At 55.1% G+C, this 19,065-nt stretch overlaps 1 protein-coding gene and 1 pseudogene across 2 annotated transcripts; both read left to right on the top strand.

Annotated features, from left to right (window-relative positions):
- Positions 1-287: 287 nt before the first annotated feature.
- Positions 288-10,766, top strand: LOC119529144 (stem-loop binding protein). 2 transcript variants are annotated; one of them, XM_037829226.1, is made up of 7 exons: positions 288-888; positions 3,400-3,504; positions 6,607-6,666; positions 6,941-7,078; positions 7,637-7,786; positions 8,598-8,679; positions 9,883-10,766. In XM_037829226.1, the coding sequence occupies exons 1-7, from the start codon at positions 602-604 to the stop codon at positions 9,997-9,999; spliced, it is 939 nt and encodes a 312-aa protein (XP_037685154.1). In that variant the 5' UTR covers positions 288-601; the 3' UTR covers positions 10,000-10,766. The 2 variants fall into 2 exon arrangements, with proteins under 2 accessions (XP_037685154.1, XP_037685155.1); XM_037829227.1 differs by lacking the exon at positions 288-888 and adding an exon at positions 922-1,309.
- Positions 10,767-14,802: 4,036 nt separating this feature from the next.
- LOC119528516 lies at positions 14,803-15,786 on the top strand (annotated as a pseudogene).
- Positions 15,787-19,065: the final 3,279 nt, after the last annotated feature.

Genomic DNA, 19,065 nt, shown 5'->3' with positions numbered 1-19,065 from the left:
ACAGGCCCTTGGGTCCTGCAACAGCCCCGACAGCACGGTCAGAACCAACACCAGCGAAAGGACAGCGCCTTCCGGGTTCAGGTTCCCGCCAGCACGGAGGCACGACCTCACCTGGGCTGGGCCAATGGGAGAAGCTCTCCGACCTGGAGCGGGCCAATTGGAGGCGTGCCCCACCCGAGCCCGGGCCAATCGGAGAGGCCGCGCCCGCCCCGCGCCGCGCGCGGCGGAATCTCCCGCCAATACCCCTCCCCCCGCCCGCGAAGGCGCGGCCAATCCGCGTCCGAAGGGCCCGCGGCGGCCAGGCCACCTCAACACCAGGGGGGCAACCTTCCCCTCCGGCCTCAGGGAACAGGGCGGCGCCGGCCCGTCTGCCCGCGCGGCAGCCTACGAGGCGGAGGTCTCGGGGTGCTTCGCGGGCCTGGGAACTCAGTCCAAGCGCAGGAGGCCTTCGCGGCGCGCGCGGCCGGGCCGGCGTCCCCCGCGGGCCTGGTCCCGATGGTCTCGCCCGGCGCCGGCGCGCGCGGGAGCGCCGAGGGGCGGGGCCCGGCGGCCGCATAAACGCGGTTGGGCGGGTCGCGCGCGCAGACCTGTCGGGGCCGCCATGTCCGGCCGCCCGCGAAGCCCCCCCGGGAGCCGCGACGCCAGGTGGGGCCGGCCGGGGGCGGGGGGAGTCGCGGGGGCCGGGGGGCCCGGGCCCGGCCTCGCTGACCCGCGCCGTCCCGGCCGCAGCCCGCGCTCCCCGGCCGGGTGGTTCCTGGGTCGGAAGCGCAGAGCCGACGGGCAGCGCCGGAAGCCCGAGGACTCCGAGGACCGCGCGCCCGGCGAGGACCCGGCCTCCGCGCGCTGGGACGGGCGCGCGCCCCGGCCGGCCGGCCGCAGGCTGGACAGGTGAGCCCCGCGGGCCCCCCGAGCGGGCGCAGGCCCCACGGGGCCTCTGTCGGGTGTCCCCGGCGGGGTCCCGCGCTGCCGCGCCCCGCCCTAAGGGTGCCCGGGCGGTGGGAGGAGGGTGGCGCTCCGGGGCCTGCCCGCCCAGGAGGCGCCTTCCCAGCGTGTGCGGAGACGGGCGTCCCCTTGGCTGGTTCCCGAGCCGGGTTCCGGGGCAGGCCTGGGCCGACGGACACCGTCCCTGCAGCCCGGCTGGTCGCTGAGAGCCGCCTCGGGCGGCGGGCGGGTCACCAGAGAGAGAGCGGAGCTCGGCTCGGGGTCTGCTCCTCGGTCTCTGCCCCGCGGCGCCCCTGCCTCGCGGCCCTCCCTGCGCCGGGAACGTGTCCGTCATGGAGTGTCTCCGGCTGGGCCGTGTGCCGACCCGGCAAACCTCAGAGAGCGCAGGGGCCAGGGCGCCAGGGGAGACAGCTGGAGGTGGCGGGTGCCGGGGGCGCGAGGGGGTCCCCTGCCCGGCCCTCAGCTGGGGTGCACCTGGCCTCTTGGGTCTGAAGGCAGGAGGCCGAGGCTGGGGTGGGAGGGGAGCCAGGGCGGGAAGGGGCTCGGCCTGGGCCGAGGTGGTGCAGGGGCGGCGGTGAGACGTGGGTTTCGGAGGAGGGGGTTTTGCAGGCAGAACCGGGAGGGTTTGCTGGTGGGTTGGAAGTGGGGTGCGAAGGGAGCGGGAGCCTCAGGCCTGAGCGCCTGCGTGGCTGGTGGAGCATTTGCTGGGACGGAGAGGACGGGAGAGCAGGCCGGCGTGCGGAGGGGCCAGCGGGGACGTTGGGAGGCGACCGGGCGAGGGTCTGGGTGGGCTGGGCGGTGGTGCTCAGGGCTCGGGGACAGCCGGGCTCCGCCAGGGGCCGAGTGTAGGAGAGGCCCTCGGTCTGCGCCCTGGGGCTGGAGGTGAAGACACGGTGTACCAGGAGGCCAGTGGAGACAAATCTGAACGAAGCCCTGGGCTCTCCCGTTGGGCAGAAGGCAAACCCCGGGTCTTTGTTGCGGCCGAAGTGTCCAAGGCGACCTGTCAGGCACCCCCGAGCGCACCGGGCAGCTGCAGCAGCTCCTCCGTCTTCCCCCGTGGCAGTGTGCCCCGTGCACCATGTCCCCTCTGCTTCCCTCTCTGCAAAACACTGCACCGCCCGAACTCTGCGCTCGGTCCTTGTGGCCTCCTGGGGGCTTCGTCTCACAGGCAGGAGCTCGTGGGAGTCACCTGGGGGTCGGTCGCCAGCGTGTGGGGTACGTGCGAGGCCACAGGGAGAGCTGGGGTCGAGCGGACTGACTCGTTAGCTCGAAAAGAGGAAGTGGGTGAGGGCGGAGGGCTGCTGGCCACAACCAGGCTCGGGGGACGCGGGGTGAGCGGAGGCGCCTCCACCGGCAGGGGCGCTGCTGGGGCAGGAGGGGCGCAGGGAGCGGCTGGCTCGGGCTCCGTGGGGCCGCAGCCTCGTCTTCCACCCGAGCGTTCTCCCCAACGGTACGTGAGCCTTTGGATGCAAGAATGGATTGTAGCCTGTGAAAGGTCTTCTCTGCGCTAGCGGAACGTGAGGCGCTCTGACGTGACCCAGGTGGGGCTCTCCTGGTGGGACCGCTTGACACACCGGCTGGGGTGTCGCTGCGCCCCCCTGGAGGAACACCTGCTCTGCGGCTACTGAGTCAGTTTAACTTTCTGTTAGCGAGTTAATTTGATTCCAGGCCTTTCCAATCTTTTCTAGGGTCCGGAAATTTAGTTTTAGGAACGTGATTTGTTTTGTAGAGGAAGAAGTGATGGCATGAAGGGGTCCTTTGTTTGTTCTGGTTGTACTTCCGGAGCACACCGTGTGGTTGCGTGTTGTCGACAGTGGTGTCTAATCCGGATGCAAAGTTCAGTTTAGACGTAACAAACTGCAGATATCAGTAATTCCTGCTGCTGGAACTGTGGGCATCAAAGTCTTATTAAATCTTCAGATCACTTCATCTGGACTGAGGGCTCCCCTGAGCCTGAGGTGGGACAGAGGTGCTGGGTGAGGTGGTGCTGCTCCGAGTGGTACCCTTACCCATCAGCTGGAGTCCCGACACGGCGATGTGTCGTATTGATGTGTTACGCGTTATGTGATGTTTGATTTGCCCATGGCGTGCCCTGAAGAGGTGAGTGGCAGCCACTGGGCTCCACATGGCTCTACGGGGAACCTCGAGTCCAGGGGAAACACGTCCCCCTTTGGGTCAGGCGCCCCCTCGGCCTTGGTGGATGCCCCGTTGCCCCTGCTGCCTCCCCGGGACTGCGGCCTCCTGACGCAGCTGCCGCGGGCCAGGTGGGCATGCAGTAAAGCATCGTGAAGCCCGGAGGTGCCCAGATTCGGCCCCTGTAAGCCACAGGGTGGAGTTTCTCCTTCGCGCCTGATGGATGCTGGGGCCTGTGCTCTCATCGTGCGAAGTAGCCTCTGTCCTATGGGAGACCGAAGCGGGTGCCCTGGTTCAAACGTGCGTCTCCGTTTTGGTTTGCAGCTTTACCACCCCCGAGGGCCCAAGGCCTCGGTCCAGGTGTCCAGACTGGGGCAGTGCCGTGGAAGAGGACGAGATGAGGACCAGGGTTAATCACGAAATCGCAAGGTAATGCACCTCGGCTGCTCGGCAGCGTTGTCCCGGGCTTTCTGATTGTGTGTTACGTTGGAGTGTGCCCTGTGGCCGTGGCTCCCAGTAGTGACCCCTGGATCAGCAGTGGAAACCGGAAATTCTGGGGTGGGGCCCAGCAATCTTTCAAGAAGCTGGATGCCAGCTCTTCTTTTCCTTGGAAATGGCTAAATAAACTGTGGTTTGTTGATTCCATTATTTTTGTAACAGAATATTGTGTGACATCGAAAATGAGCGCGTGGCAGCTCATTTTCAATGTACATTGGAAATGTTACATCGGAGGTTTCTCTCCAATGTAGCACTGAATGAAAGGATCTGGACACAAGAGCACGTGCTCTTGTCCCATTTCTGTGCAGGCGAGACTGGGCGCTGATCCCGTGCTCTCGGCTGGGGAAGGATGCCCTGTGGGGTGTCCTGGCGCTGGCCACGTTCCCTGTCCGATCCGGAAAACCCCGCAGATCTGTCAGCTACAGCGCGTGTGCAGCAACCGTGCTTGGGCGGTGTCCTGTGTGGGTGTTTGCTGTCAGCCCCCCCTCATTCTGGGTGGAGCTCAGGGGCTTTTGTTCACAGGTGTTTGCACAAAGCTGGGAATGCCACTTGGAACATAACACCAGACATAGTGACCTTGGTGGGGTCACGTCGCATTCCCTTCTGCTTTCATTTCTGTCCCCTTGTCTGGGGAGGGGGATTACCGTGTGCGAGCACTTGGGCCCTGCAGTTTGTCCTCCTGACCCTCCAGGGGTGTCGTGTGAGCCGGCCGTCCTTGCGCACGCACCCCGAGGTGTGGGGCCTCCTGGCTGTCCCTCCTGGGGGCCTGTGGCCACTGGCCTGGCCGTTCTCCTGCTCTTGGGCATGTGGCTTTTTCCAATTTTTTGCCTTAATTTATAGCACTATGATCATGTTCAGACTTCTACTCCGCATTTTTTCTTTAACTTTTGGTTATATTCTCAAAGCAGACTTGACAAGCCACAGGGTGAGAGCAGTTTTATGCGTTTATAATCGAGTGTTTGCTCACTGGAGTGGTCCGGTTTACGGTGTCACGAGTGAGACCCATGCGGGTTCCTGTGCCTCTGCCACCGGGGGTCCTGCAGTTCCCCCCAGGCCAGTTTTAGGGGTTATGACAACATCTCGAGGTTTCCTAGCTCATTGGTGCCAGGCTGTGTGTGTTTCCCTGATGGAACACTGCCTGTCACCCTCCCGGGCAGGTCACTCTGCCCAGTGGATTCTCAGCTCCTGCCTTGGTCAGTTCCTGGAATGAGGTTAAAAGATGGACCTGGTGTGTCAGAACGTTAGCTTCCACAGGCACGGCAAAATTAACTGGCGTTCAGTTCGAGGCATTCTGCTTTGTGACAAACAGAGACATCGGTCACGGTAACCGTCGGGCGCATCCGTAAAGCCGGGCAGCACAGCGATCTGGTGTGGATGTCTGCTCCAGGGCTCCTGCCGCATGTCCTGGGCTGGTTGAGGCGCCTGAGGGTGAAGGCCTGGGAGGTGTGGAGTGAAGATTTCCTCTTTTTCCAGTAAATCTCCGTTTCCTGTCACCGGTGAAGGGCTCCCAAGGCCAGCTCGCTTGCCTGCTGGGCATCCTGCGGGTGGGTGCCCACGATGCCTCTGGGAGCCGCTGGGTTTAGGTGGACGGTGGGGAGGGGCCATCTGAGGGCCTTTCCGTCCCTGGAGCCCGGGCCTGTGGCAGACACTGGTGGCCACGTATCCCACCTCCGGCCACTGGTGAGGTGTTGGGAGAGGAGGGTCCGGGTCAAGCCGTTGTCGGCTCTGCAAGCTGCTCAGTCCTGATTTGTTCCTTTTAAACTGGTACTCGTTCCTCCTGGCTCGCCCTGCCCCGGTGGCCCCTGCAGAGCCCCCACCCCCACCCCCGGCGCCCGAGGTGCCACCAGGCAGACCGGCCCCATTCTCCTGAGTTTTGCTCCCTGACCTGCAGTTTTGTTCCTGCCGTGGCTTCAGGGCACAGCTGTCCCCTGTCCTGGGAGCCCTTGTCCGCCCACTGACTGCCCGGGGTGCATTGCAGCTCTGCGGAAGTCAGCGTGAACACACACAGGCAGTCAGTTCTTTTCTTTTCTTTTTTTTTTTTTTAAATTTATTTTTAAGAGCAGTTGTAGTTTACAGAAGAACACCCAAAGTACAGTTGCGCATGCTCCCCCACAGCTTTCCCTGTTAACACCTCGCATTAGTGTGGTGCTTTGGCTACACTGGAGCTGATGTTAGGGTTGTGTTAGCGCTGGCCTGTCGCTCCCCTTAGGGGCTACTCTGTGGTTTTATTTTGTTACCTACAGCATCTAACTTCCCACCTTACCCGCTCCCAAGCGTGCTGTTCAGCGGTGTCGGTTACATTTGTTGTGCTGTGTGGCCATCGCACAGGATGGCCTGTAACTTGGGGTCTGGGCACCCCTCACGGCTGTGTGTGAGCTTGTGTTGTGTGGCCAGGCTCTCCGGGTTCCAGAACCACTTCCCTTCCCTGGCTTCTCGCCACCTCCTGTCCTCTTTGAATTGCGTTGTGTGAATCATGTTGGTCCTTGGCTCTCACATAACCCAGATGAATGATCTACAAGTTCAAGTGTAATGATGAGTTGGAGTGTATCGAACCAGGAGGATTTAGCTCCCAAGTGGTAACATAAGGGTCTTTGCTGGTTCTTAATGCTGGGGAAAGTGTGTGTTCTGTTTGTGGACAAGGCCCCTGGCTGCCTCCTGGAAGGACAGGCATACGTGGGGTTGATTCACTCTCCATTTTTTTTAACTATGAAAATTTACATGGTGGGTGGCAGGCCGGGGTGGAGAAAATGAACTGGCAGCGGACAGGTGTTCCATTCGGCCCGGGAACCCCGTGTTATGGAGGAGGCGCCTGTAGCCCCAGGGCGGGGATTCTCCAGACACAGCTGCTGTCCGGCTGACTGTCTCTGGTCTGGGGGGAGCGAGTGGGGAGACAGTACAAGGGGCCAGATGCTCGCCCCACACCTCGTCACTCGGGAAGAAGGCCTTCACACCGTGGAAACCATTCAGCTCCAAAAGCACGGGCGTCAGGTTAACTTCTATGCCTTTTAAAAGCAACATTTATTGTGTTCCCAGATACAAAAGAAAACTTCTCATAAATGACTTTGGAAGAGAGAGAAAGTCGTCATCAGGAAGGTGAGTGCTGCGTAAACACTGCTCCTCTAAGTCAGTGGACCATGGGGTGTTAATGGGAAAATGGCTTGCTCTAGCAGTTACCATTCACCGATTTGGAGTATCATCTCTGTCATGTGCTGAATTTTCTGGTACGCGATGATTCTGGTGTGCTGGGATTAAGGTCGTGTGGAATCCAGAGGACTAGTCCTTCGCTTCGTTCTTGTTTCTGCGTGTTCTTGGCTCAGCTCACGTGACAGTAACCGCGAGGCCTGCTCTGTTCTTTCCTCTCCCGCAGTTCTGATTCAAAGGAGTCGGCGCCCGCGGTGCCGGCCGACGTGGAGACGGACGAGAGTGTCCTGATGAGGAGACAGAAGCAGATCAGCTACGGGAAGAACACCATCGCCTACGACCGCTACATCCGGGAGGTCCCCAGGTAGCTCCGCCTTGTCTTGTTGGCCCCCCGGGCGGCTCCGATCCGGGGGTCGGGGAGCCTGCCCAGAGCTGTTCATCTGTGACAGTGCCTTACCCCGTAAAAGAAAACCAAGGATGTGACGTAGAAAAGTAACGTTTGACTTCTCAGGACTCGTAGCAGTTTTATAGATGCAAAATTATTAGACTACATGATGGGTAAAAAAGGAAAGTCCAAGTGAAAGGTGTGAGGCTGTGGCGGGGGAGCGTGGGCGTCTCTGGGTTCTGTGGGAGCCCCTGCTCTGCCTGCCCACCCCCCCAGCACATACACAAGGAAGGACAAGGAACCTTCAAACTGTCCACCCCGTCGGCAGGATTGGAACGCAGATGGCACGGAAATAATAAAACCTGAACAGGCAGTGCTTTTTCTTGTGTCATTTTGCTCTTTTTATGGGGGTCTCTGTTGAGCTGTAATTTTTGAAATAAAGCTCATTTCAGTGTTTGGTTAATGTCTTCAAGCTGATGTTTGCACCAGCAGTCGGTGTGGTGTGCGGGTGCTGAGGTGATCCCCTCTCTCCCACAGACACCTCCGACAGCCTGGCGTTCACCCCAAGACCCCCAACAAATTCAAGAAGTACAGCCGACGCTCGTGGGACCAGCAGATCAAGCTCTGGAAGGTCGCACTGCATTTTTGGGATCCTCCAGTGGAAGAAGGATGTGATTTGCAAGAAATGTATGTCTTTAAAGCCTTCTCCTCGGGTTCGTAGCAGTTGGAGAGCTGTGCCTTGTGCGACCGGTTGTTGTGGAGCGGCGAGCTAGCACAGCTTCCCGTCCCTTTGCTCTGCGTGCTGGAGTTTAAAGCTGGGTGGGGGGCTCAGGGGGAGCGTAAAGGGGGGAGTTTGCTCTCTGGATTGAATTTACCTCCTGTGGCTAGAAAAGACAGCTCAGTAAATCTAGGAATATGTGAGTATTTGAGTCATCTATGTTGAACCGTGAAAATAAAAGACCTTTTTTTTTTTTTTTTTTTTTTAATTTCTGCCTGGTCTGAGAGTCCCGAACCTTTGTTTTTACTGGTGGGATCAGACTCCCCACTGAGCAGGGAGTTGGAGAGGAGTGTCATGTGGCTTTAGTCCCAGCTCTTCTCTTCTCTAGGCCACTGCCTCCATTGGAGACACATTTATTCATTCAACATTTGGGTTTCTAAGACATTTATTAGAAATTGACTTGTTTGAAGTGATTTCTAACATGACTTTGTGAATTGGAGCTTGCAAATAGCTCGTGCTATTTTCCCAGTGCAGCTGTGTTGTCTCTTTCTCTTTCTGAGTAGAAAATTACGATGACGCACGGTGCAGCTTGTCACGATGTCTGTCCTCCCTCGGAACGTGGGCTTGTCATTCTGATGTGTGGGGCAGGCGGGCTGGACGTGCTGTGTGCATAGCTCCTGGCTTGTGTGGGCTTGGGGAGCCCCCACATCCATGGTGGCAGCGCCGTGTGGCAACCCGGACCCCTGAAACCCCTGAACTGCCTTTTCCCTCTGATTTCAGACGCCCCGTCGACCTTAGTGAAATGGAGACCGAATCTGCAGAAAGCAGCTCAGAATCCCAGACGAGCTCTCAGGATAACTCGGTAAGTTCCTTCCCTGGGTCGTGCCCTCCCCCGTGTCCCCCTTCGCCAGCTGCCGCTGACACTCAGGTTTGATTCCGGTCTCGGGATTGAGGGCTCCTTCCGTGTCCCCACCGCTGAAATGCCAGGCCTGGGCAGGGATTGAGTTCAGGGGTGGTGACCTTAATTTAGACTTTTTGGTTAAATCCAAGTGGTCACTCCCACCATTTCCACCTGAAAGGGGAGGCCTTTCCCCGGAGCGGGTCACTGGGTGTCCCGACTGGGTCCTTTTTGCTGTTCGCTGTTTCTGTTGATCCCAGTCTAGTCAATCATGTTTAGGTTGCATCTATTTAATCGCCTTTAACCCAGAACATGCTCCCTGTCCTTTTTGCCTTGTTTGTTTCTTTCTTCCCTGTGGCGCTGACCTTTTCTGGGGAGTTCAGGGGAGTTTTGAACAGGATGTTCCTTGAGGATTTGGTTCAGGGAAACACTTCCGACAGGAGCACAACAGTGGGGTTGAGTTAAATAGGATACCTTGGTGAGCGCTGCAGCCGCCAGATCCTCTGTTCCAAAGACAGAAACTTTTTTTTTTTTGTTAAATTCATAATAAAATCTGGTTTTAATTGGCGAAACATACCAGTTTGGTTTAAATTCCCTCAATTGTAAACCCTAACATCTGAACATATGATCTTTCCAGTCTAAATTTTTTAACTAAAACAATCCCTGTTCATTAAAGCCATCCAGAAATGTGTCAAATTAAACACTGTCACCTCTTGCCCCTTGCAGTTTGTCTAACCTTCTAGAATTCTCTCTGTGTGTGTGGAAGGTGGGTGGGTGTTCACGTGCAGGGCTTTGGGAGTGGCTGTAGCATCACCGGCTTCTGGAATCCAACCCAGTTATCAGTGGAGTTGGCAGGACTTAGCCGTGCATTATCTCACGTGGTTCTCATAAGCTGTGCTGTGTGGGAAGCGCCCCATGTTTTCAGGGGTGACCCAGGCTCAGCCCCAGGACCTCCAGCCTGGGAGCCCCCCCCCCCAACAGCTCCTGGGGGTTAAGGAGTCGATTGGTTTGGAATGGGGAGGGGCAAGAAGCTGCCCTGTCCTGTGCTGTCGTGTGCCGTGTGGTGTCGCTTCAGTGGGGAGGACACAGCCTGGGGGCAGTGTGGCCAGCAGAGCCTGTGCTACTGGAGAAATTCTGAGCTGGGACCCCCACTTCTCTTCTCTCCAGGACACACACTCGGGCACTCCCACCAAGGTCAGGCGCGCGGACCCCCAGGGGGAGGACGAGTTTGATCTGGAAGCTTGTCTCACCGAACCCTTGAAAGACTTCTCCGCCATGAGCTAATCGAGCCCACTGAGGCCGGCGGGAGGACGGCCACCTGCCCCTGCACAGCCACCTGCGTCGTGAGCGCCTGCGCCTGGGTTAACAATTCACTCTCGTGACGAATTGTTACTCTTGCCTTATTTTCTTAAGCAACATGGATTTGGTGTATAGCGAGTGGTTTTTGCATGTTTTAAATTGTAAATAGGACTAAAGCCGAGGAAGACGGAATTTATTCCAATCTTGCAGCAGACTTAATTGCTTAATCCCTGTCGCCGTCCAGGGTCATGTGACAAGGAGCTTTCACTGGTTTTCCACTCATATTTTAACTTTAATTTGCCACCTGTGAAGGTGGTAGGTTTGGATTTTACTGTGTCTTTTGTCAGATGCTGCTGTCTGACAAGATATTTTCATATGTAAAGATATAAAGGTAAACCTAGTTCTTGGCCTTTTGTTAAGGTGTCAAAGTTGTTTTCCTCATACAGAGCCCTGAGTAGTCGGAGATGTTCGACGGAGCTGTTAACATAACGAATTTTACGTTCGTCATAGGTCTTGATTGGGAACTTGGAAACAGAGCTGGGCCAGGGCTTCTGCCTGTAGTACTCAGAGTTAAGGCAGCTGAAGGATTCAGAAGGAGCGTATTTTTACTACCAGTTCCATGTAAAATTGCTGTAAATGATAATGTGTACAGATTTTCTGTTAAACTAGCCTATTATAAACTTGTTAAGACTGTTGCATTTCTATTGCTTTCGTATGGATGGTATTACAAAAATAAAAAGGAAAGAACCTCATTGAGCTGAATTATTGAGCTTCCCGGTGGCCGACCACCCTGAGAGTGGGTTAGAGGCTCAGTGTCCACGTCAGTCCCCCGGCCCCAGAGGCACATGTGTCGGGAAGGGACAGCCTGCTGTGGCCAGCCCCTCTGCCGTGTGCCAGCACCTGTCCTGCACCACCTGTTGGCAGGGGTGGCTTGGAGCGTGGCACAGGCTGGAGCCGGGCCTGTCGTGTGTGCCCATAGGCTGGCAGTGGCGGCCGTGCCAGGGCTCCTGCTGATGCATCAGCCTGCGAGCGGCAGAGCATCAGGCCCCGTGAGCCTGGAGCAGGGAGGGCGTTTGGACGTTGGTTCAGAGGGGCCGGCCGCAGTCAGCCGTCCCTGGCTGTGCCCTTGGACCTGGAAGGCTCCACTGCCAGCAGCCCCAGGGTCACTCTTTGAGCAATGCTGGACACGCCTCGCACGGCGTTGTCCACGGCAGCTTTGTTCAAGGTACGTGAGAGGGTCAGAAACCCTTTCCTGTTCGCTTCCCAAATGCACTGAGCTCCTAGTGTGCCAGGCACGGCTGGTGGGCCCTGGGGCAGGAGAGGGAACAGCACCCTGGAGACAGGCTGAGCGTGTAGGGCGCGTGGAGCAGTGGCCGGCAGGGGCAGGAGCTGCTCCTCAGGGCTTCGGGAGATGCCTGAGGAGGTGCCATCTGGAAAAGGCTTGACCCCAGAGGGCCGCAGGTGCTGGGCTCTGAGGAGTATGGGGTGCAGGCCTGGAGCGTGGGTGTGAGGTGAGTGTGGGGTGTAGGCCTGGACCGTGGGCGTAAGGTGATTGTGGGGTACAGGCTTGCACTGTGGGTGTGAGGTGAGTGTGGGGTGCAGACCTGGAGCATGGGTGTGAGGTGAGTGTGGGGTGCAGGCTTGCACTGTGGGTGTGAGGTGAGTGTGGGGTGCAGACCTGGGCTGTGGACGTGGGGTGCAGACCTGGAGCATGGGTGTGAGGTGATTGTGGGGTACAGGCTTGCACTGTGGGCGTGAGGTGATTGTGGGGTACAGGCTTGCACTGTGGGTGTGAGGTGAGTGTGGGGTGCAGGCCTGGGCTGTGGTGTGGCCTTGTACCAAGAAGTGAGTGCTCTGGAGTGTGTGTGTGGGAATGCCTGGGTTTCGTGTGAACCTGTTATGGGGAGCCTCGTGGACTTGGGGAGACGGCCTGGTGGGAGGCGCGGACAGTCTTGGAGACCAGACCAAGTGGGTCCTTGTGTACATAGCTTTGGAAGGTTGAGCAACACTGTGGCCTGTGGGATGGTGGAAAGCAGAAGATAGGCCTCGTGACCTGGCCGACACAGCTGAGGAGATTTCTAGGCAGAGCATGAAAGGAATCTTCTGGATTCCTGCTCATACTGAACTGCAAGAGCAGAGTGATGAGCCATGGGAAGGGTGGGGTGGGGGCACGAAGCTGCGTGTGTCTCAGAAAAACAGGATCTTAATCCTAACGCTTGCCTGGGTGTGGGAGCCCACTGCAAGCTGGAACTCGTGAGGTGGCCTCAGAAGGTGGGTCCACCGCATTACGGATACAGAGAGAAAGCTCTGGAAGCAAGAAGCCAAAGGTCCCTGAGCCTGGCGTGAGCATGAGGTGAATGTGGGGTGCAGACCTGGAGCCTTGCCATGTGACGACAGCCCCGGACTGTCGGCAGCGGCCCCAGAAAGCTGGTTTCTGAGGAGAAAGCATTGCCTTGAAGACACCTAGATTTGGACATTTCTTCCCAGCCTTAAAACCGTGAGCAATAAATTTCCTATGTTTAAGCTGACCTACTGCAGGGTATTTGTGTGGGCAGCCTAGGAACCTAAAACGGGGACACCTGGATGAGCCAGCGCTTAGTGGTATTGAATGTTTTCAGCCACTCCAGAGAACAGCCGAGAAAACCTGATTATAAATGAAGCTGAGGGTGTAAGACTTTAGGAAGTTGAGAAACTGTCAAGCGTGGTGCTTCTGGAAGGCTTGTCCTACAGCAGATGCCCGAGACAAGGGCGTATTTTGAAGAGCTCTGCGGGTCTGGTGTCATCTAGTGAATTCACCGCAGTAAGATTCACAGGAGATGACGCTTTCTGTTTTTGTTTGTGTTTTTGCTTGATCCTCACTTGCACGTGCTGAGGGCCACCCTCAGGTGGGAGAACGGAGCGGGAGAACGTCTCGGGGACACCTGTTTCTCTGAAAGTCCCTCGCGCCCCTTTCTGCAGCCCTTCCTGGAGAGGAAGAGGGGCTTGCAGCTGGCCCGACAGCGCCAGTCCTGTCCCTCCTCGGTGTCCGGCCTGAGTGGACAGGCGGTGCTTCCTGCTGCTGTGTTTCCAGGTGGGGCTTGGTGGACTGCGAATATGGTCACGGGTCTCCTGACAGCCTCTTCTCCTTTGGTGTACACTGCAGGAGGACTCGGTTGGCTCACAAACACTCATTCGCTGCTCCTCTTTGAACCTGGTGCTGGGTTTGGCCACCTCTGTGGCTTGCTGTGTGCCCTTTCTCTCCACTTTTAGGAGACAGTGTAACAGGCATTGACTGGCTCATGATTTCAGCGGCCAGAAGGCTGGCTTCTGCCTGGGTTGCTACCTACTGGCTGGCCGGCAGTCTTTGGGGGTCCTTGGCAATGCCCTTGGCGACGTCTTCTCCTTTCTTTCCTGGGTTCCATTGACTCCTGGCGTCTGGCTGTCCCCGTGGCTCTCCCTCTCTCTTGGCTTCACTCTCCTCTTACAAAGGACCCAGTGCCGGATTGAAGCCCTTCCTGATTCAGTGGCCACACCTTAACTGAGATCTTATTTACAGTAGGTCCACACCCACCAGAATGCAGGCCAAGGCCCACAGGGTGTCCACACTGGGGACCACACGCCCGTCCACCACCCTGTACCCCCTCACATGTTGGGGCTGGGCGGGGGTCCAGTTGCTGCTCTTCAGGCCCCAGGTCTTCCAATCTAGAGGAACTTGCATCAGGAGCTGGAGTTAAGGAAGCGCATCTGAGGCGCCTCATGCCCACTGGACTTGGGGCTGGCACTGGAGTAGGAGGAAACTTTCTGAGGCCTTGGGAGGAGATGCGTGAGTTTTGCATTTGGGAGGACTGTAAACAATTTGTGGCCAGAGGGTGCCCTGTGGTGGTTTCAAATTAAGGCAGGGAGGCTGGGATGGCTGGAGCAAGGGGTGGGGTGATAGATCCTTTGCTGCACAGAGACCTGGGCTTTTACCGAGCGCCATGGGCAGCCAGGAGGGTTTTGGGCAGGTGGCACGAATTCTGACGCAGGTGTGAGAAGATGTCGCGGCCACTCGCTTTCGTTACACGTTTAAATTCCCAGAGCACCAAGGAAACCAATTCCAAGACCCCAGCCCTGGCCTTTTAATGCCATTAACAGAATTAACGTTTCTGTACGAGTGTTACCACAACCACGAGGTGGATCAGGTTGTCTTTATTCTTGACTCTTGTACATCGAACCAAGAGTTGTCAGTGCTAAATTAAGCTTGCCTGGCATGATTAATCCCCCCCAGCCCCAGGCCAGCACTATCTCCTTCCCATCAGTGGTTCATTCATTTTCCCGTCGCGCCGTGGCTGGACGTGGTCAGCTTATCGGGGTTGTCATCCTCCCTACCCGACTTTCTTTCCGTCTTGTCTCATGCAGCCCTCCTTGGGCTTTGCTGGTCTTACTCAGCAGCTCTGCCCTGAACGTCACTGACGGAGCCACCTGGCTCACCCTGACCCGAGGCCCACCTCCTCTTCTGGCCCCGTGGGGGTGGGTCTCCATCCAGCTAACCTATGGGGTGCAGGATCCGCTGCCCGCCCCCTCCTCCTGCCGGGTGAAGTCCGCACAATCCTGGGTCAACCGGAGGTGCCTGGTGGGTCAGGGTGTGCTTCTGTTTTGAAACCCAGGTTGGCTTAGGGGGTGGGTGAGGGGTGCGTTTTGATCCCTGCATGTAAATTTTTAGTTAGGAACCTCTTGAGGGTTGCTTTTATGTGCTTTATTTGCATTCTAGTATGTGGGCTGCAGCTGGAACTGCAAAGATGCGGCTGGCTTCTCTGCGGCTGGCGGGCTCGCGGCTGAAAGGAGACCCCGTCCGGAATCGATGATGAAATAGATGACACAGAAGTTGAAGAAACACAAGAAGAGAACAAACTATGGGAAGTAAAGTTTAGGCACTCGAGAAACTCCGCAATATCCCAGAAGCGTTTGCTATGTGGAAAGTCAGGAAGGAGGACTGTGAGGTGTATAGCGGTGGTGATAATCTGCAGCTGGGCACTGGGATAACGTTGCTGAAGAACTTAAAACAGTATATATGAGCTAAAGGAACCGCAAGTTCTAGCCAGCTCTTACCGGTTCCTGAGGGATCTATGACGAAAGATGGGGTGAGAGACACCCAGCAAGCTGTTAAACAAAAAGTAAAAATCATAAAGCTGCTCACAAGAATGGCAAACAGAAGAAAATGAACTGAAATGGGCTGGCACCGTAAACAAAGGATTGCTTGCTTCCTGATGAAAACCACCTTACTGGAGGAGGATGGTAAACCCAAGGAGCAGGGTGTGAAAATGAGCCAGGGATTCATCAACCAACATATAGCAGAACGCAAAGAAAAACAAATTTGTAAATATTTTCTTGAAAGGAAATGTGTTAAGCGTCACCAGTATAATTTTTATCATGATGCAGAGATAGGGAAGAAAAAGGAAATGTGTCCGTTTTATGTACAGGGACGTTGTACCAGAGGTGGAAGCTGTCTGTATTTGCAAAGCCAATACCCATGCGGGTTTTACTGTACGGGAGCGCAATGCTATCTGGGAGAATACTGCACGCTTCCTCATGCTCCACTGGCCGCCGAAACACAAGAACTGCTGACTAGAGTTTTGGATACCGAAAAAAAGTCATCATGTAAGTAAAAACACATAAGCACTGTCTTGGGACCTCAAGAAGAGCCAGCTCACCTGCTGAGGAAGACAGCGGAGAACGCCGGGAAGAAGCCGGGTCCCTGATAACCGAGTCCCAAGTAACCAGCCTTTGGGAGCAGATGCTCGAGCGTCAGATTTCATGCCATGTGAAATGCAGTTTAAAATTTTACTGTTTATGCTGTCTTGGCTTGGGTTTTCTGTTACCCACAGCCAAAGGCAAGCTAATAAATGGGAGCCATGATTAAATCTAAAAACAAACAAACAAATAAAAGCTGTGGGTAGGGAGAGGACCGTGGGAAGACGGCAGAGCTGGAAGCTTCGAAATCAGTCCCTCCACCCAGACGACAGCGAACTGGCAGGAGCTATGGGAGCAACCCACAGCTAGCATCATACTCCGTGGTGCGAGTCTGAAAGCTTCTCCCTAAGATCGGGAACAAGACAAGGATGCCCGCTGTCACCACCCTTGTTCAACACTGCTGGAAGTTCTGGCCAAAACAATTAGGCAAGAGAAAGAAATGAAAGGCCTCCAAATTGGAAAAAAAGAAGTTAAACTTTCCTGTTTACCATGATCGTATATATAGAAAAATCCACAATAGTTACTGGAACTAATAAATTCAGCAAAATTTCAGGATACAAGATAAACTTGCTGAAGTCAGCTGGTTTCTATGCACCAGTAATGAACAATCTGAAAGGGAAATCAGGAAAACAATTCCATTTACAATAGCATCTAAAAGAATAAAATACCTCAGAATAAATTTAACCAGGGAGGTGAAAGACCTGTCCACTGAAAACTACAAAACACCGCTGAGTTGAAAGAAGACCTAAGGAAGCGGAAGTTCATCCCATGATCATGGGTTGGAAAACTTAAAACTGCCAAGATGTCGGCACTGTCCAAGGTAATCCCCCAATTCAGTGCAATATCCCTCGCAACCTTCCAGCAGGCTTTTTTGCTCAGAATTTTCCAAACCATCAATTTCTGGTTTCTCTGTTTCAGAGTTCATTCCTCGCTTGTCCCTTTCCTCCCACATTTCACTGCCGGCTGTGGGGAGAAGCCAGGTGGCACCTTCCACCCTGAGCTTGGAAATCTCAGCTGAATATCCAAGCCCATCACTTTCGAGCTCCGCCTTCCACCCGACACCAGGACTGTTTCCCCACGTTTCTGCCACTGTACAACAGGAATTGCCCTTCCTGCAGTTTACATATCTGTCATTTCCTTTTTTTTTTTTTTTTGCATTCAACAAATTTATTAAGCACAAACTATGCAATAGACATTGTACTAGACATTATATGCATACCAGATTTCTTGTAACACTTAAACAATAACAGTCTCCCACGAAAGTTAGCAAATACCACTCTGTTCTGCACTTTTAATGTATCATTTGTGAAAGTCCTGTTAATTATTTTGTATTTTGAATGTTAATTCTTTTGTATTCCCAAATATTTATTGAATTCCTGCTATGAGCCCAACGGGGATAAAATAGTGAACAAGAACCTGTCCTCCTGCAGTTTTATGTGTGTGAAGGGGGAACTTCTGAAGGTTTCAAGCAAGAGAGTGATTTGATGAGATTTGTATCTTAAAAATGTCATACGTTTTTTTCTTTCGAGTCATTTGGAAATTTCTTCCCTTCTTTGCCTAGCTAAGTCCTGTTCCTTCTTTCTCAGCTTTATGTCACTTCTCCCAGGAATACTTCCCTGATGCTGAGTCTAGGTTACGTGCCCTCCCATGTGCTCCTTTCACACTGGCTGCATAGCCTCATCACACCGCGCCGCAATTGTTTGCTTACTTGTCGATACCCCCCTGGGCCATGAGCTCCTCGAGGTCCTGCCTGTCTGGTCATATTTGTGCTCCCAGTGTCCAGCTAGAGCACAGACCGTGTTCTCAGTACATGCCTGCTGAGTAAACGGTGGCTCAGGCAAGAGCAGTTTCAGAGAATAGAAACTACAATGGAATTTAGCCAAACTCCAAAGTCAGAAGGACGAGTTCTCACAAGGCTGCCCTCACTTAAGTCACCAGCTGCAAGTTTGGGGGTCGACAGGGCTGGCTACAAATTTGAGAGACCCCACAACTACCTTCAGGTTCAATAATTTGCTGGAAAGGCTCACAATGATCACTGAAACCTTTTCCACTCACAGTTTCATTACAAGGAAAGGTACCAATTAGAACCAAAGGTTTTAAATTTTGATGAGGTGGTATTTATTTTTTTCATTTGTTGCTCGTGCTTTGGGTGTAAAGTCTAAGAAACCATTGCCTAATATAAGGTCCTGAAGATGCTGCCCTGTTTTCTTCTAGGAGTTTTATAGTTCTGGTTCTTATACATAGGTCTTTGATTCATTTTGAGTTGATTTTTGTATGTGGTATGTGGTAGGGCTCTTCCTTCATTCCTTTTCACATGGGCATCCAGTTTTCCCAGCGATTTTATGTCCTTATTTATATTTGACAGTATAACATTGAGGAGTCTTGATCAGCGCTTGCACCAGGGCCTACTGCCTCTGCTTTGTCCTGTGAGATTCCTGGCGTCGCCCTTTACCAGTCTCAGAGCAGCCGCCGCCACCCTACCCGAAAACTCAGCAGTTTAGCGAGTCCGTCGGCCGCCAGGCCTCAGCTGTTACGTTGGTTGGTCTATGGGACTGCCAGGATAACAAAGCTGATGTAAGTTTAAAATACAATGCAGATGAAGCTAGAAGTCTGAAGGCATATGGCGCGCTTCATAGCATCTCGATAGCTCATTCATTTCATGCTTTTGTTGCCACTTTCATTGCAGCTCTCCTTTCTCCTTGACAGCGTCTCTCTAACCCCCTAGACTTTTCAGATATCACCGACTGGAAAATGTGGCATTGCAGAGGGATCTGACGCTAGAGAAATCCAAAATCGAGGCTTCCACAAGGTGCTGCTTTCTCCCCATAGTCTGTAACTCTGGTGCTGGCTGTCGGCAGGTCCCCTCATTTCCTTCTCCGGCCTCGTCGGAAGCACCTTCGGCGTCCATATTCCTACCAACCTTCTCTTGGCCTTTTCCGCCAAGCTCCTGCCAATTCTTCCACCTCCACCCACGGCCCAATTCCAAAGCCGTTTCCACGTTTTTGGTATTTGTCATAGCTGCACCCCACTCCTGTGCAAAAACCATCTCAGTTTCCCAGCTGCTGAGGCAAACGGCGCGTGCCGGGCTGGCTGGCTCCCGGTTCCGAGGCTGGACTCTCTGTCCCTCCCGGCCGCCGCCCAGCCCTGGGTCCCGGGCTCTCCCTCCCGTGGGGGCCCTCCTCTCCCTCCGGGGCTCCCCGAAGTCCAGCGTCTGCCCCTCCAGGTGGCTTCTCTTCATACAGCTCTGGTAACCTGCGAAGGCGTCCCCCTGCCCTCGGGCCACAGCTCAGCCCAGAGGGACGTCTCCAAGGGTCCTGTTCACGGTGGGCTCGGACCCCAGGA

This window comes from Choloepus didactylus, chromosome 3, assembly GCF_015220235.1.
Source record: "Choloepus didactylus isolate mChoDid1 chromosome 3, mChoDid1.pri, whole genome shotgun sequence".
Lineage (NCBI taxonomy): Eukaryota > Metazoa > Chordata > Mammalia > Pilosa > Megalonychidae > Choloepus > Choloepus didactylus.
Note: the sequence above shows the minus strand (reverse complement) of the source record. Positions and strands in the feature narration are given on the sequence as shown.